The sequence below is a fragment of the Netta rufina genome (assembly GCF_964035555.1).
Source record: "Netta rufina genome assembly, chromosome: 10".
In the NCBI taxonomy this organism is placed as follows: domain Eukaryota; kingdom Metazoa; phylum Chordata; class Aves; order Anseriformes; family Anatidae; genus Netta; species Netta rufina.
This window is the reverse complement of record NC_140133.1, coordinates 3382391-3401309: the sequence shown is the minus strand read 5'-3', so window position 1 is coordinate 3401309 and position 18919 is coordinate 3382391. Positions and strand designations below refer to the sequence as shown.

Sequence of the window (18919 nt, the reverse complement as noted above, 5' to 3'; positions counted from 1 at the left end):
GGCAAGGTTTATCACATACTTTTTTAATAAAAACTAAGAAAACAAAACAAAACAAAACAACCACTGAATTTTAGGCTTCAACATTTCCCCAGGAAACCCTATGTTCTTCAGACTTTACAACCATGTGTTGGAAATGGCAATTTCAAGGAGCAGAACAAAGCACTGACTGCTGAGGGCCACAAGCACTCCCTGCTGCCTGCAGTCTCGCTGTCCCTGCAGAGACACCCACACCAGGTGCTGCCCTGGTGCCCACTCTGCTGGGTGCCTCTGCGCAGGGGCTGCCAGCACAGTCCTGCTCAGCTGCACCTTGGATTCCCGGTGTTTATCTCCTAAGGGTTTCAAAGGAATTGCATCAGCTATCATCAATTGGTATTTTCTAACTAAAAAAAAAAAAAAAAAAAAGCATCAGGAAATGGCTAATTTCTCGCAATGATCCAGTACAATTACCGAATACTGGCATCAGCACGAGTAGTGTACTTAAACACACCCCCACGTGTCAAAGAAAATGTTCCTGTTACATGTTTATGCACACAAGGGGCCACTGGGGCTCCTTCAATCAGCAAAATGGCAGTAAAAGAAGAGGAACAAGAATGTCAAGTGTCTTGGAGAAAAAAGTCCCTTGAACCACCGCACCAGGTCACGGTCACGTGAAGCCAATTGCTTCCCGAAACAGAGGGCCTCAGAGCAGACACCTTGCTGAGAAATCACAAACAGGTGGTTAGCAAATAAAAAAGGAAACACAAATAAGTTATCTTGGAAAACAGGTAAGGCACAACCATAGATTAATGTTTTCCATTAGGAAAAGAAACATAGTTCATGTGCTAAATGTTATTATTTGAAAGATAGTATCAACAAAACATTGAAACATTGATTGTCAACACTTGGAGATTGTCAACACCAGTGAGAATTTCAAAACCATGGTGTAATTGATCCTATTGATTAGGCACAACATTTGAGTAGTGTTCACCAGAGGGTAAACAAAAATACATGAAGGGAGCAAGAATCTACAACAAAACAAGTTCTTTGGCAGAAGGGGGATTGCTTCTTATAAAATCATGCATTTACAAAAACCATCACCAAAAACTCTTTACACCACATTGTTTTATTTAGTTAGAAACCAAATATTGCTACAGCCAAGTGTTCTGGCTCATTAGCCTACTGTCTTCTATACACACAAAAAGAGCATGCAGGAGATGTATGTGGACTTTGGCCCACAGGTTTATCACGCGACTGCTGAGCAATGAGCTCACCTCCACACAGGCATAAAACAGAACAACCCGTCCTTGGTTTCCCATCACAGCACGGACTTGTATGCTTTCAGGAAGGTGTCGCACTGACAGTGCTGTGCTGCACCTTTTATATACTTGTAATTACCGTGGTAAAACCTACACACAGACCAAGACCACAAAAGCATCCCTCTTCTGATGAGCTGAACAGCATAAGATTGCAACCTACAGTGTCTGTCTTTGCTCCTATCAACCACACATTCAACAAGTACTGCTCATATCAGTTCATCAGTAGGTGATCATGATTTTTTTTTATCTTCTGCACTTAATTTTATTCAAAGCCTTCATTAAAAAAAAAAATCTCCCCTCAATCTCCTTTTCTTACAGCCACCAGGAAAAGCACAACTATATCATATAAGCATTTTTGATACTCACACTGAAGATTTTACAAGTTCCAAGAAAATATTCTGGAAATAAAATGCCTGGATTCTTTTTCTTAAATCAATTAAGGACTAGAGCACTCTTAATACAAGACTGTCCATCTTCTTTTCATCTTTAAGCACCAAGTGTCATCTGGTGGATTGACACAGAACTGCACTAAAAGTAACCTTAATTTAAAGCATATTTTAGAGGGATTAAATATAAACTAATGAAGAGGAGATAACACTTACCTACAGCCTCAGGGATGCAAATAATAGAAGTACAAACCTCTACCATGTGCAGGTGTTTACAACCAGAACAGCCCCAAGACTCTCACAACATGTCTAGGTACTTCACTGACTTACCCAGATGAAATTCAGAAAACACCAGTTACCTACAACTTAGAAACCTACTGAAAAGCATTCATCCATCAGGAATAAGGTTAAAGTAACCTCACACATTATTTAAAACAAAAACATCAGATGTATAAATAAATTGTATATAAAAAAAAAAAATGTTCTTTTTCCTGAGCCTGTGAGGTGCTGGCTGTCTCTAGCAAAAAGAGAAAAAAAAAAAATAGTCAAATTCCTTTTATTTTTTTCTTCTTTTTTTAAAAGTGTAATCTGAGATGTGTAAGTAAGTAGGTGAGGCTGGAGCTTTAAAGGTGAAGTGGCCATCAGTGATACCCCAAAACTGTTTCCCCTCATGGGGGAGGGGGTAAAGAATTCAGATGCTGTAATCAAGACCAAGCGGGCTGCAATACTCTAATAAAGGAGCAAATACTTAACTCGAAGCAAAACTTCCTATTTCTTTTTGTGGCTTTTCAACACATTTTGGTATCTTCTCTCTAAATCAGTGTTAACTCCCTTTGACATCAGGATTAAAATATACACATACACATCTCCTTTCTTAGCAGCAAAGGGAAGTATGGGTGAGAGAGTGAAAAAGAGAAGAGAGACTACAACAAACTGCTAATGAAGCTAAAGGGAAAACAAACAAACAAAACAGTAGCCTTTGCCAGGATCACCACCAAAAGATTAACTTTGGTCACACGGTTAACACTTCAGCTCTAACAGCAACTTCCCCTCTCCTGCCCCAGTACGAATGCAATAAGGACATGGATTTTGAAACAGTCGTTGTATAAGCCGCAAACTTGATAAGCAAACCCTGGGCAGACACCTTTACAAAACATTCCAGTTTTTAGGAAAATGAAAAGTGTTAATCAAATCACAAAGCAAAAAAATCAGCAGCATTTCCACGGGGCCTTTCAAACAACATCATTCGCTGTGGGAGCTCCTGGGGCTACTGACAGCACTAGAGCTGCCGTGAGAGACCACTGTGGTATCAGGACCGGCCAAACAGCCTCCTCAACAGGGGCTCGCTTGGCAAGGGCTGCCGGAGCTTGACTCAGTCAAGTTCACATATCAACAAAAGATCAATGTGGTGAGCACTGACAAGAGCATCTTGCATGAGAGACTAAAGCCAGCCCACACCACTCTGCCGATGGCAGTCCGCCTCACACCCCTATGCCTAACGGTGCAGAAGGCGCGCTACTTCATTTTGTCCCCACAGGTACATACACTTTGGATACCGAATCTACCCACCCTCTGCCACTCTTTTCACAGAGCTGGGCAGACAGCCCCAGCTAAGGCTCCGTTTGAGCCTCGCCACTTGGCCCAACCCTCGCCCTGCCACACGGGGCTGACAGGGAGGCGCCGCCATCTGCACCGCACCCCTGGCCCAGAGCTCCTGCGAGGCCTGCCGCCCAGATGGGCTCACCCTATGCACCTTGGCTTGTGGCTCCGTCAGGCTCAGGGCACGCAAGCTGAGCTCCTCCTGAGCAGATGAAACCTGAAGAGGTGTCTGAGGAGAGATCCGAGCATACAACAGCGGCTGACAGGCACCGGGTCCGCCAGGCCCACCTGACGCTGACCGAACGTGAAAGCCCTTCAGGCACTCGCAGTGCAGGTGCAGCGTCCTCCACACCTGTGTGGTTCCACAGACACACCTCTGTCAGGCTGCATTACACTAAAAACATTCAAAACTAAGAATGCATATAGTGACACTGATGACAAGGACATGACCAGCTGGAACTGCTCCCTGCTCCTAACAACGGGAACAAAAATACCCCACAGACTCTGTGGGATTTATACTCAGTGCCTCCCCAGTCTTCCCCCAGCACTGCCCCACAGGGAACCCAAGCACAACAACACTTATGAACATGACCCAGGCTATGGGAAGGAAAGCAAACTTCTACACCAAGTTAAAACCTTAAAGGTTATCCAGAACATTAACAGACCCTGTTCTTCATGCAAAGAGCTGTCTTACCTGTAACAAGCTGACCTAGATCCAACCTCAGCTGCTGGGCAGCCTTAAAACAGAGCCCCCCAAGTCCAGCAGTGTTTTCCAGTTGGTTCAAATCTTCCCCACCGACTCCAAATAAAGTCCTCAACTGCCCCAGATGAGGTAAGAGACAAAAAGCTCCAACAGATCAGAAGAAACGAAGCCAACCCTCTTCTCCAGCTTTCTCAATAACTGTCAGAAGTCCAACTGAGCTGACAAAGACCAAAAAGCATTACCTCAAGGTTCAATTCAAAGGTGGATGATTCACAGTCAGATTAAAGTGCAAGTCCTGTATACTAACATCTAAAGCTTCACTTGTTTAAATTATACGGTGTAAGTCAGTACTTAAGACAAGGCAAGCTTCTAGCTCTCCTGATTAAAAACTGTAAAGTGTTTAAATGCAAAATGTAGGTTGCCTAATGGCAGAAAAAGCTGAAACAATAGTCACATGAGCAGCATCTTACCCCTCAGTAACCTCATCAACCCAAACCCAACTGTTTTGGGTGGAACCCATAAATATTTAGGTAACTACAAAGGATTAAATGCTTCCTTTCAAAAAAAGAAAAAAGAAAAAAGGGCAGGTAATACTTTGTGTGCTGCCCCATGCATATGTGCCATTGCTGCTCTGAGGTGAAGATATGGTGTTGCTATTAGTCCTAGCAGGATAAAAAGCTCCTAACTCCACTTATATGATAAGAGGAGCCCTCTGCCAAGAACTGCAGCGCAGTGATGGTGCCAGAACCAAGTTGTGTTACAGCTCAAGGCCCCAGAATGTCTTAATCCACTGCCAAGTAAAGCCACTTCAATGCGGTGTCTTCATACCCCATTAGGGATTGCAAACCCTATGTTTAGGGGCATGGAAAGAAGCTGAGAGATTTACGAGAATTAGCATGGCTATATCTAGAGTTTCCTACAACACCCACTTTTTCCAGCAGAAGAGATCTGTGGTCTTCTGAGGACTCAAACACCAGTTTATTCTGTACAAACAGACAGAACTCCACCAAGCACCAGCTCCCAGCTAAAGAAACCTTCTTCTGACATACATCTTACAGATTCCTTGAATACAAATCTTTCTAGTGTTGCCTTTATTGTCAGTGCCAAGTATGCTATCTGCCAGCACAGTAGTAACTCAGGCTCGCAATGTAAGAGGGAGGGGAGGGAAGAAGAAGAAAAGCATTCCTAACAACATTAACAATTAGGAGCTTCCTGCAACACCAGCAAAGCACTAGTGATCTGCAGCAGAAATGCAGCAGAAAATGCTTTTCTTCTGCTAGCACTAATTAGCAGTCACACGATGCCAAGACAACCTCTGCTACCACTTGGACTCCCAGTGAGACCCCGAGAACTGGAGCAGGGAGTCAGCACTTGGGAGCATTTCCCATTTAATAAAGTCATTGTAAAGCTCCTTTCCTTTACAGAACCCAAATCTTCCTATTCTTCAGGATCCAGCAAGTTACTTTTCCCACTACCCTTATATACGTATCCCCCTAAGCCACTGATTATATACCATTGTACATTCACCAGAATGACAGATAGCTTTGACTGCTGCAGTTTTCCCCATCTCCTACAATTTCATATAAAACAACATCTCCCAAGTTCAAAGAAATCTAGTTTTTCTAGATCTATTAATGTCCTTCACAGGGAGAACCCTAAGCGGAGCCTCTTGAACTGATTTCCATTGCAATGAACTCTCACCCATCTCACAAAGAGGGGGAGGGGAAAAAAAAAAGTGAAAGAGAAAAGGGTTTGTTCCTACATTTATTTTCACAGTGGAACAGAGGGTGTAACACAGAGTGAGAGCTTGTCCCTGTCATTTCCTGCTGTTATTGACCAAAGTCCATCATGCCACCTAGATGATAAAATCCATATCAAACCTTAATTAGAGTGGAAAAGATAGCAGAAAAACAGCTTAGAATAGCACAGCTTTCATCTAATAATAATGGTATGTTAAAGAAAGTGATTAACCGTTGGGCACCCTAGATGTTAAATTATGACATTAGTTTACTAGCTATATCCTCAAACAATTTTAAAATGATTTAAGGATTAAGCAACATTTGGACACAGAGAAAACTTGCAACACGACTTGCAAGGATCTCTGAGCTTGGTTCTTCATGCAGCTGTTACAGATCTCTGTGCACACTTACGACCCAGACTTCAGCAACATAAATACCAATATCCTTGCAAAACTGGACGTAATCACAAGGGAATATACTGAATCCCCATGAACTCCGAAGAATCTTTTTTTCCTGACAAGACACTGATAAACAACCCTTCAAACCCAGTACTCATAACAAAGACACTGCTTCACAGGCAGCAGACCTTCATGCGGCCCTGAGCAGCCAGCTCCTGACCATCTAACAAGCTCACTTTGCAGAAGAGAGCTTTAGGAGGAGCTCCTAAATTTGGAGACAAGCAAAATGAAACAGTTGTTCAAATTTAAACACAAATAGTTATTTTTACATCAGCAGTGTGACAGAAGTTGAAGGAAGGAAGAAACTAAAAGTGTTTGCATTAACATTCTGGACAAGTTACCGTCCCTCGAACGGATTTGGAAACAGGTTTGCCTGATGGAGCATGAATCTGCTGGGTTGCACCAAATATTTAGAGCACAGTTGTCAGTACTGAAAGAAACATCCTCAGTGGGAAGGAAATCACACTCATGACAGTTCTCAAGAAGGGATCGTGCTGCAAGTAAGTACATTCATAGAAATACATGAGATTTACATGTATTTCAGTAGTCAACAAAACCTGGAGTAGTATTTACCTTGATTTTAGCCCTTACATTTGGGCTACACGGGGAACAGATTTAACGGGTGCACCTGAAAGGCGAGCAGCACTGCTGTCCCGTTTAGTCCAGCCCCAAGTAGGAGAGCAGCTATCTCAGCATCTTTACTTCATGCGCTGCATATTTCAGCCAGGGCACAGCACCAAATACCACCATTATCTAACTCCTACAAACACTTCTAAGCCCTCTAAAATTCTGCTTGTAGAAATCCACTGCAAAGTCTATGCTACAAACCCTACATAAATCATACTTTATCATGACTGCCATTAAATAAACGTAAAAACAACAACACAGAAAAATTGCAGACTTCCAGTTTTTGTTGTTTTTTTGTTTAAACAATCTAACTCAAATCCTGCAATTGTGAGATCCAGCATGGAGCTCTTAAAACTACATTTACCAGGTTTTAAAAGGAGAAAAAAAAAAAAAAATCAGACGCTGCAGTTTAATCCCAGCGTCAACACCAGCAAGTTCAAATGAAGAATCAAGTCCTATGTACCATTTTGAAGAGCCCAGCTGGGTGCAGGGGATGGGGGCGAATTCAGAGTCAATTTAAGTGCTGGCTAAAGACATGGCAAGCACTTTTTCATCACTGAAAACTCAAACTAAAAAAACAAAAACAAAAAACAGAGCCAAAACAAGAAAACATAATCTAACATTACAATCTACACCCAGTTTCTGCACATTCTTAACACAGAAAACCAAACCTACTTGCTACATACAATCTTAATGAAGAAAAATCTTATTACATTTTTTATTCCAGACATAATAAGCAGCAGAAAGTACTTTCACTCGCTATGCACATTTCTGTGAGTCTATCACCCAACCGTAGCACCAGCCAAACACATATAAAGCAGCAGCAGCATTTTAAGCACAACTCCGCATATAAACCTAACAGTATATTGGGCAGCACCACCAATATTTCCAGTGAAGGTTCCCTTTTCTGTAAGTGTCTGTCAGACATTCTCTTTTTTGAAAGGCATACAATATGTCTGATCAGCCCTAGACCTGTGCTACTTATCCACTGCCATTAAAAGACATCCCAGAAGAATCAATACCCATGAAAAGTACCGCCTGCTCAGACAAGGCTTTATCTTGCTCTGTCCTCTGTTAATCCCTTCACATGTGACCTCCCCTCAATATCTGGCAGCAAAGCATCAAGGGCAAAAATGTAAAATTCCTCCAGGCACAGTCTTTTAACACCAAAGTTGCTGAAAAACAGAGAAATAGAGCACTCGGCATACCGCACTTCCAAGTGAAATAAATGACAATCTTCTCTTCCATATTATTATGCCAGACTGAAAAATGATTTTGATTTTAAGGCCTGCCCTATGCCTTTTCAGAAAGGGGACACCACTGCAGTCAGGATCACCAGCTTTAAAATAAAAAATAAAAAGATAAAAGAAGAAAAAAAAAAAAAAAAACTTTTACAAAAAGTATTTTAAGGCTTTCAGTACAAATGATGACTTTGCAGTAGTTTTACAAGTAAGACACATGATGGTTAGAAATCTTTAATGCATTTCAAAAGTCAGATCAATATGAAACATCTGTTTACTAATTACATGTGTATTAGATGAGGCTTCATCGTTTTTCCCCCCCTTCTTGGTGAAGTCAAAATCCGTTTCCAGTGTGAGCGCCTCCTCAGCAAGGCCCCAAGGGACCCCACATATGATGTGCAGTTCTATGGAATGGCAGGGATGATCAGCTTCGCTGCTTATCGTGTCACCACACCCAGAACTCTGCATGCTACACCCAGAGCCTACACGCTCACAAGTCTGATTTAATACATAAGGTTGTTTTTTCCATTGCAAGACAGAGGAACTTAAATTCTGGGAAGAAAAAAGAAAAAAAAAAAAATGGAAACAGCAGCACGATTAGGCAGCTAACAAGACTGCGTGCACATGATCCACCTTAGCTGGACCCAAGCCCAAAATCTCCGAAGGCTGCAGGCACAGACGTGCACGTGTGCTATCTGGCCGCCGGAAGGCTCCGAAGCTCAATGCTAGGTTAGCCCATAGCCGTAACAGCTCAGTTTTGATTAATTTTTAACATACATTGTTAGCCAAGAAGATGGTGTGACATAAACACATCTTGGAAAGAGATTTCAGGAGGAATATCCTGAAGGCTTAAGGCATCACAGAAGCATGAGATGACAGGAAAGGTGCGAGAGCAACAACAGCGGGAAATGGAAAAAGCAAGTGGGAGGCTGACACTTCTCCGCATCAGAGGCGTACTGGGCTTCCTCGGTCATCCTGGAGTGGGACAAAGAGGCGACTGGGAAAGCTCAGAGAAAAACTGTGGGGTTTGAGTTTCATCCACAGAAGGAGGTGATTTACCTACACATTTCTTACTGCGCTGGGAGAGTCAGTTTGGATTCAAAAGGCAGGACTTTGCCTGGACACACACCAGCACGGCTGTGCACTCCCCACCTCCCTGTATCCTGACAGTAGATGCAATGCCTGCACCACTCTGTCTATGCTTGCTTTACAAGTAGAATCAGAATACCTAACAAATCAGAGCTAAACCAGAAATCGCAGCAGCGAGTTGTTTTTTTGTTTCTATGTCCTGAAAAGACCAACAGTGGAACCCATTCCCCAGGGGTGAAGGTGTCAGCCTGCAGTACTCACCAGCTAGAAATGCATTTCCGTGGGTATTACCGGAGGTACCTTTTTTCCTCTTTTTGTTGTTGTTTATTTGTTTATTAACTACATATTAGCAATCCTAAATCTATTAACAACTATAAAAGGTTTCCTATTTCAGTGGAGGCCAATAGTTTGGGGAGTTGATGAACCCTCCTGCTTTAAGACACAGTCCAATCTTTAAATAATTAGGAGTGCAGACTAGACAGGAGAAGAAAAAAGCAAAACCATCTCTTGGTGCCTGCTATAGCCCCAGCTGTTAGCTGCAGGTTTTCTTGTGTCCAATACGGTGGCTGTGGCCACTGGCAGAGCTCACACCCCGGTCTAAACCAACAACCAGCAACACATCAGTTCCTTTACCCTCAATATCCACTTGCATGGTTTCTTTGTCCTAACAAGAAGGTTGGACTTGCATGGTTTGAGAAACAAATGCAAAAAAAAAAAAAAAAAAAAAGTGTCTTGGTGTCTTGTCTTTCAAGTGAGCAGGAATAGCATCTGTTCCACATCCTAAGTGAAGCAACTTTTCTGACTGCACAACCATCAAAATCAAGCAGCCATAACTAAGACCAACTACCCAATTCCAGCAATTCCAGAAAGTATGGATGAGGCAGGCTTTATTTTTTATTTTTTTTTTATTTTGAGGAAACCTTACTCTCCCCTGGCTGGTCACCTGTGTACACTTGCAGCTTCATTAATACACTAGGAATGGCAAAGCAAGACACATACTTGGCCAAGCTGAAAATACATTTAAGAAATTAATTTCTGCCCTGCCTAATAATGGGGAGCTGTTGTTCCCCCCCACCTTCCGTATTTGGCTCTGTATTTTTACAAGTCAGAAGCTGGCTGTAAGAATTTCAATAGCGATTAGTAAAACAGATACAGAAGGGCTCAGCAGGCAGCACTGTTTGTTTCTCCATGGGAAACCTCAGCCCAAGCGAACAACTCCCGCAGCCGGTGCGAGCAGTGCACGGAGGTGGCACACCTGGCTCCAACAGGAAATTGGAAAGCTGAGATTTTCCTCTGGGCAAATTCATCCACCCCCAACCCAGGGCTTTGCAGATATTCAACAAACAGGAAAAAGGGGGAAAAATTTAAATAGCAAAACCATACATGCTACTTCAATGCAAAGAGTAACCGTTCCAACATGTAGCTATGTGCTGCTGCAGCCCAGGGGCTAGACCTTTAATCACTGCGAGTTACTGTGCATTCAGCCACGGCTCCGGGAGATCTGGGCAGAGCCGGGTCAACCACCAGCACAAACCTGACTGCAGGGGCACAATCCCACTTCTGTCAAATTCACCAGGGAACACAATGCGTGGTTTGTGCTGCCTTCGTGCTTTCACGCCCGGTGGAGGACGACAGGTAAGAGCTGGCCAGCACCAAGCGAGGTTGAAGAGTTTTGAATGAATTTGTACTCTGAGTGAGTCTGTAGCAAATCAGCACTCAGCACCCCGTGCCTAAAACCTGAAAGAGCTGGACGTGGTGTGCTGGCTGCACAGGTCCTGCCCGGCCGCCACCTCGCTGTCCAAGAAGCATCATCCCCATGCTCCTCGGCACAGGGCGTGCTGAGGGGCACCAACAGCAGCCAGAAAACAAACACATGGGAGGCAGACGTCTGGCGGCACTTCCATCATCATTTTAGGAGGATGTAACAACGGACAAAATCCATAAATAACTCCTCATTTGGCCTGTTCATCCAGTTCTTATTGTTCTGTACCCTGGACCATCTTTCTTTTACCTCTGAAACATCCATAGGTTAATTTCAAAGACACTTCCCTCAAACTTTCAGTGTCTGCCCAGGTTTTTTGCATTTTACTTACCACCTTTTCCTTCCTTTCCACTTCAGTCTTCCCTTCCCCTCCGTTCACTTCAGTTTAACTCAATCTTTTTTCTCCGTCCTTGTGAAGATGTGGGTGAAATTCACATCATGAGCACCCTTCAGATACGCACAGGGACAGCGGCAGGTAACATCATCTCTCTGCAGAGCTTACCTGGGAGCGCAGCAGTGTTTGTGGAGTGACAACTGAGGCACATTGAACAGGTGATTCTTCCCACACATGGTAAATCCACATCTGGCAGCCCCTCCAGGCCTCCCTTCCCAGCCCCGGTGTTTGGTACAGTAACTTTCACCCTGTTCCAACCTCAAGGTCCAAAACGATTGCTGAAGTAGCAAGAATCTCATGAATGTAAATATTTGCTCAGGGTTACGTTACCAAGAGAGAATTTCTGCTCAGAGCCTGCAAGCTCAAAAAGAAAGAATAAGGAGGGGCCAAGAGTTTAGAAAAACTAGGGCCCAGTGTTAAATTCCTTCATTATAGTTAGACACCTGCCTGCTTTTCAGAAGTCTAAAATAAACAGGAGAAACCTCTGACATCCAAGGGATATTTAGATGTCTCCCTGCCTTCCAAAAAAATACTGGGACTACCAGGCTCTTTGGACTTTTGGAAATCAGATTTTTTTTAATATGAATGCGGGTAGCCTCCAAAACTCCCCGTACAGATTGGCAGTGCAATGTGTAAAGATGTGCACGCTACACGTATGAACTGAACCCAAATGCTCCGTCCGAAGGATGTAGGTTGGGTTTCCAGTAATAGGCTGACGTCTCACCAGAGTCCAAAGTCTCCGGGTTTTAGCCTTACACATTAATTAACCAGATCAATAAGTACCATAAAGCAGCAGCAAAGGCAGCTACGCTGAAAGCTGTGTCTCTGTGTACTTCAGCCACAGAATACTCAAAGTGCTTCAAGAGAGAAAACCAACAAATATAATGCAAGATTAATTCAGTCAGTCTAGCACAAAAATATTCTCTACCTGAATCTTCATTAAGCCAAAGACTTTCTAAAACGGATTAAATCAATCTCCAAAGAAATTCAAGAACTGGAAGAATTACATTTCAAAAAGCAAAGCTGCAGCACTTTAACACATCATTTCAATCATATAACTATTTTTGTCCGCACTGAAATCCACGAAGGCCTGAAATGTTTAACAGTTCCCTGCCTCTCGCAGCCGTTTCCTGTGGTCTGCTCCATCCCTCTCTGTTAACGCCTTCAGGATTCTGTCATCCAAGGAAATGCCTTTTCCTACTACTAATAACAGATTTGAAGACCATGAATCGTACATTATTCCATTCACTGCCTGATGACAGCTTCTTACTCAACGTCAAGAGCTCGCTTCAGAGCAGCAATCAATACTGCTAGCATTGAAGCGCGCTGTGCGAGCCTGTGCAATTTGAAAACTTAGAAATGGCTGTTCTTGCTTTTAACAACTCTGAGCACTCAAGAAAGTCACCAGCGTCTTTAAAAGACACAAAAGCTGTCTCAGTGCTCAACAGATTTCTTCAAGGCACAAAAAGCTCCTTCCCTAGGCTATTACTGCCCAGCAAAACTGCAGAGTGGGAGCCAGGAAGGGCTGCCCAGCCACCCGGGGATGCCATGTGACGACAAACCGCGACTTCCCAGCGTGTGTCATGGCAAGCAAAACACGAGGGAAAAGCAATCTGCTCTGAACATACAGAGAGATATTCATGAAAGAGACCCTGAAGGGGTACGCGGGCAGTCTGGCCCCAATGCAGGTACCTGGGCTCTGTTAACGGAGCTTCTGGGGGTGTCGAGTTCATGAAACCACCTCTTGGAGCACCCTAAAGGCCACAAAGAGAATCCTGGACAAGATGACTGAGGTTTTCCTTTGTAAATTCCCCCTCTCCCAGCCTTCCTGCCCAGTTGCCCAGCCCACTCGCTCCATCACCAGCTCGCTGTCCCATACCAGGGTCTGCAGCCTGGCAAAATAACCAAGCGCAGCCCCGAGAACAAGGAAGTGGGTAACACCAATAAACTCTTGCGTTTTGCACAAAGACCAAAATAGCAGCACAAGTCAGTGACACGAGAAGAAAAAGCAGGAAGAAAAGTGCTTGGAGGGGTAGTGGTCAGGGACCACAGAGGCAACGTGCTGTAAATAATGCCATTACTGAGAAGCCGGGTCCCAGCAGCACTCCCTGGGTATTTCTCATAGAAGCGCACAGTGACTGCTGCCAGGAAAAGCAACGTCCGTGCCAGTGCAGGAACGGAGATGAGCATCAGGCTGAATCTCCATCTAGTGCTGCAGGAGAGGACAGTCATCACCACTTCTCCTCTGTGCTGCTGGTACAGCGTCCCCGGCACCGCGATACAGCAAACACGCAGAACCTCAGCACCAGAAACTCGTAGAGATACTGAGTACAGACAAAGCGCAGAGCCGCTTACTGAGAAAGAAGACACAAAGCCTCGTAAAGTTTTAAGACACTGCAAGGAGCAAAATGCAGATACGGTGATACTAAACCTCTCTTTTAGGCGATGGCTACGGAACAGGACGGGGAACAGGAGGGAGGGGGAAAAAGTTCCCCTGCAAGCACTTCCCCGTGTACCTCCACGATTGTTACACCAACAAAGGCCTTCTCAAATTTCACTACTCATAACCTCCAAACCAGCCGGAGTCTCTTGCCAGGACTGCCTCCCCATTACTGTACGCTCCAGAGAACGCAACGCCGATCTGCAGACATCCACCCCCAATTTCATGGTGGATTTTCATGGTGGGGGTCGGGGGTGCCGTGCCTGGAGGCTGGGGGCAGCCAGGCGCAGTGCCTACTGCCGGGACGGGCAGGGGGCACGAAAATCTGAGTTTTCTTCTGAGAGCTAGTGGCGAGCAGGCAGCCTGGCTCGACAGCTGCCCCCACAGAAGGAACCAGCTGAGGAGCTCAAACACCCCCCTCACAGCCTCCCTCCTCCCTCACTTGTTCCTTAGCCTGAGATGAAATGAACTATCTCAAGTCCTCTGTCTTTGTTCCCACGTCTGAAAAATACACGACGTTGATTTCTTACTTCAGGGGAGCTTTCAGCTAGTTCGGAGGGTTTGGAAGAGGAGAGATATTTGCAAATGGTATCAATATTCATCATGATGCGATGATTGTAAACCAGGGTCTCTCAAGTGAAACATTCATTTTCACATTAAAATTTGATAACGCCAACAAAAACAAATACCACAGTAGTTATTACTGCTTTTAATCTGCAACACTCTTTATTCCACCCCAACAAGTTAACATGCAGGTAGCCAACAGCCCAAAGCCCCAGTACAGTTTCTGTATTCAGCCCCAGGAACTGGAAGTATTTGTTACTTTTTACCTGCCACCCCTTTTAAATAGTTTTAAATTGAGTTTTGAGTATTTAATGAAAGAAAAATATTGAAATTGTTTACCAAACAGCTTGAAGAAGCAAATGAATCTTATTCAAATGCATTCTAAAAGTTTACAGCTGCTTTAGTAGGAGCCAGCATACAGAGAGGAAACAAAGCATTAATCACATCATGGTTACATCAACACTTGCTGTCCTCTCAGATCTCACACAGGCTACTCGGGCACACTAACCAGAGGAGGACTACTTGCATCAATGTGACTGGAGTCTGATAAACTTAACAAGACACCTAAAACAAAAGTAGGTACAAACACTTTGAAAGCAATATATCAATTATCATTGAGTAAGGGCTGTAGAAGCAGATCAACCTCAGTCAGGAACAAGAGCGTTCACCCAGTGCCCATCAAACCCGCTCAATGGTTCATGCAGGACAAAGCTGCTCCTAAAGACTGCCTTAAGGATGTTAGGCGCTGAAAACGAGTGGAAAACGCACAAATTTTAGGTAGGCTTTCAGAAGGCAGCAGTCCCCAAACCACACCACCCCATGCAGGTTGCTTGAGAGCAAGGCTTCCTCCAAACCAAACGCCTAACAACTTAATCACTGAGCTTGCAGCATAAAAATCTCACGTTGCTTATGGGGGGAAAAGGTCACAGAGCCCATCTTGAAAATATCACAATGCAAAGAATGCACAAGGGAAAAATCATCACCTTGGACTCTGACTTCCCATGCCTTTCCTCCTGGAGCCCCAGTGCCTCAGCAACCTGCTCCCACTGCTACTGGCCTCAGACACTCTTCCTCCTTTCTGAGCATGCTACAGAAGCTCATCCCACACAAGAAGCCACAAGGATTTTCAGTGCTCTCTGTTGATTTCATCATTTTCACTGGTATGAACATCCTTTCCTCCATCTCTGAGTCACTTCAAGACCAAATAAGCTTTCAAGTCCCAAACTCTTTGCACATTATTGCCTCAAGTGATGTGGTACAGGGGGCATCCACAAGAGTTTTCCAGGTCAGTAGTTCCTGTGGCACTGCTAGACCACGCTAGATTTCCTTAAGGAAAGGGTAGCCTACTACCATCCCCCATCTTTCTTTATCATCTCTGTGGAAGATGCCTTAAGGATCTCCTATCTTATGTATCTATAAAGAGACAGAGTTCCTCAGGAAGACAGGGTCCTAGATTCATTTTCAGCAAGTGTTCTAGACGTACATTTAAATGCCAGGAGCCGCACTGAAGGGTACTCCACTTCCAGCCCCCTTCAGGAATGACGTGAGCAGGACACATTTGATCAGGAGCAAGGTTAGCATCTACAGATGTGAGTTAGATCACCACACTGTAGGTGCTGTAACTTGGCAAACAGAAATAACTCTCTCTTACTCCCTGAAGACAACCACAGCCAACAAAGCTACACATTCGTGATACGGTGGGGTAGTTAGAGCACCTACCTACCAGTGGCTAACTTGGGAGCCTTCTGTAACTCACGGAGAGGCTGCTAACACAGCCTCTAACACAGGTATCCCTGGTCACCTCCTGCAGGCTCAAATCCACACAGGAAGACCGTCTCCAAGCTTAACATACTGCAGTACCAGAGTAGCCCAGGAGATACCAGGAGTCAGATTGTCTGAATAGCCCTGAAGCCAGGGCAGACGGTAAATCTCAGCAGGTCTGCAACTCACTGTGATCTTTCTTGGGTTGATCCAGGCTTTACCTGCCCAAGAAGTAGGGCAGAAGAGAAACTGCATTTGTACAACACAAGGATTTATTTCTTCAAAAGAAGGAACTAATTTAAATTCAATTTTATTTTTATCATTTTTCTCTAGCTTTATTAAGCTAAGGAGATATACGAACAAACCCAGTTCGCTTATTATGACTTTATAAACACGGTTCTGCTAGCTTGAATATCATCTGTATAAGTAAAGCATTCTAATTCCTAATGGTGTGAAAGCTGGCTTACTAGTACAAATGTACATCTTAAAGAATGTAAAAAAATATTTTTATCAGTGTGTTCGTCACCAGATGTATCCCGTTTACATTCTGTACGCCTCTCCGCATGGACAACAAACCCAATTCTGGCCATTAACAATTGCCAATAGTCCCTTTCACTCCTCGGTGCTGCTGTGTTTCAGGCACTGCGAGAAGCGCTAGCCCACAGTTCTGCTACATTGTAGAGCCATTTTCCTTTGTGCTAAAATTCCCCAAAGCTCGCACAGGAACCAAGGTAGAGCTATCCCTTTAACACAGTTTAACCACTCTCAATGCTTGGAATGGAAAATGTGACTTAGGTACTGAGGTTTAAAAAACAGCTACGATGTATGTATGCAGCCAATTTTTAAAACATGAATCTCGTAAGGTTTTTTTGGCTTTTTTTTTTTTTTTTTTTTTTTTTTGCATGAGAATGTAGAGCTTACAAGAGCCAGCCAGCTAAATGCAACAGACCATTATGGCTCAGAGGTTTCCAATTTGCAACTAGAAATGGTTTACATTATAACTACTAACAGCTCCAAAAGGTATTTAAAAAGGAGAGAGCGGAGAAAAAACTTGGCATTTCACGAGTGCCTAAATATGGATTGGCAGGAAACAAATTTGATCTGTGCCGTTAATAATAGCCTTACCAAAATAAGTGTTTAACAGGACGGGTTTTATGTGGTTTTAGGAGACCTAAAAATACATTCGCGCGGCTCAGGACCGCATCCACGCAGAGCCGCGGTCCCCGGGCATTGTCAGCCGCCGCGGGACGGGCTCGGGGCCCTGCCGCCAGCCCCCGGGGCGCCCCAAAACGCGGCCGGAGCCCGGGCTGCAGCCGGGGGCCTCCCGCCAGGGTCTCGCCCCGCGGAGAAGGGCTCGGAGCTGGGCACGGGCGCGCTGCCGGAGGAGGAGGAGGGAGAAGCAGAGAGGCAGGAGGGGAGAGAAAGAAGTTCCCCGCCGGCCCGGGCAGCCCGAGCCCCGCCGAGGACTCAGCGGGCGCGGCGCGGAGCCCGCCCGGAGCAGCCCCGCGGGGGCCCGGCCCGGCCCTGCCCGGGGTCGCAGCCTTACCCTCCGGCTCCATCTGCTCCCGCCGCCGCGCTCCGGCGCTCGCCGAGCCGCTGCGAGTCGGGCCGGGCTGCGCGGTTACAAAGGCGGCCGCCGGGCGAGGGGGGTGGGTTTCCTCTCCCTCCCACTGCAGCTGCATCGCGCCGTGAGGCGCCGCCAGCGGGACGAGGCGCCCCTGAAGGCGGCGGAGGCGGGAGGGGCTCCTGCCGCCCGCCTCGGCACGGCGCGGCCCGGGCGGGGAGGGGAGCGGAGGGCAGGGGATGGGATGGGATCGCCCCGCCGGCCTGGCGCTTCGTGCCCGCAGGCCGCGGCGGGGCGGTGAAGCCCCCTCACGCCTCCCCGCCCCGTCCCGTCCCTCGCGGCCCGGCCGGCGGCGGCGGAGGGGAAGGGAGCGCCCCGGGGCCGGGGGACGGCGCTGCCGGGCTCCGGGCTCCTCAGAGCAGCGCCGTGGCCGCCTCCCGGAGGCGCGGCTGCCGCCCGGGACCGCGGGCTGCCCCGCCTGACGGGTTTGATCCATCCTGAGGCGGCCCAGGGCGAAGCCCTGCCGCCCTGTTGTTTGGATGGCGGAACCATTGAGTTGGAAAAGCCCTCCAAGATCATCTGTTCCAGCCACCCCCCTACCACCAGTGTCACCCACTGAACCATGTCCCCAAGCGCCATGTCCAACCTTTCCTTGAACACCCCCAGGGACGGGGACGCCACCACCTCCCTGGGCAACCCGTCCCAGTGCCTGACTGCTGTTTCTGAGCAGAAACGTCTCCTCATTTCCAACCTGATCCTCCCCTGGCGCAACTTGAGGCCGTTCCCCCTTGTTCTATCACTAGTTATCTGTGAGAAGAGGCCGACCCCCAGCTCCCCACACCTTCCTTTCAGGCAGGTGTAGAGAGCAATAAGGTCTCCCTGAGCCTCCTCCAGACTAAACAACGCCAACTCCCTCAGCTGCTCCTCAGCTTCACAAGGCTCCCAGCTCCCACACCAGCTGTTGCCATCAGTGCCAAAAGCTCTTCGTGCAGCTGCTGAGGGTGGCTATTGGGCATGTGGCAGGGCCAAGCTGAAAGCATCTGTCCCAGGGCTGAGGATGGCTCCCCAAACTGCTGCCCTTTCCCTTACATCTTCAGTGGAAAGCAAAGAGAATATGAGCCCTGTTGTGCAGTCCCCTCAGACAACCAAACGCTGCTCACCTCCCAGAAAGCCACACCAAACCATATGTCGTTTCAGAGCTTCTTGAAAAGGCAGACCAGGACTGACTCACTGCTCTGTGTCTTTGTCAGGGAGAAGAATGTGCCAGGAACTGAAGGGTGATGCTGTCCTTCACAGG

At 46.1% G+C, this 18919-nt stretch overlaps 1 protein-coding gene across 1 annotated transcript in view; it reads right to left on the bottom strand.

Annotated features, from left to right (window-relative positions):
• The window catches only part of FGD3 (FYVE, RhoGEF and PH domain containing 3), a gene marked incomplete at its 5' end in the record, with an annotated part of 109560 nt that extends 91820 nt beyond the window's left edge, over nucleotides 1–17740 (bottom strand). The window contains one exon of the mRNA XM_084292619.1: nucleotides 17605–17740. Coding sequence (XP_084148745.1) covers nucleotides 17605–17740 — 136 coding nt within the window. The remainder of the gene's footprint in view (nucleotides 1–17604) is intronic.
• Nucleotides 17741–18919: the final 1179 nt, after the last annotated feature.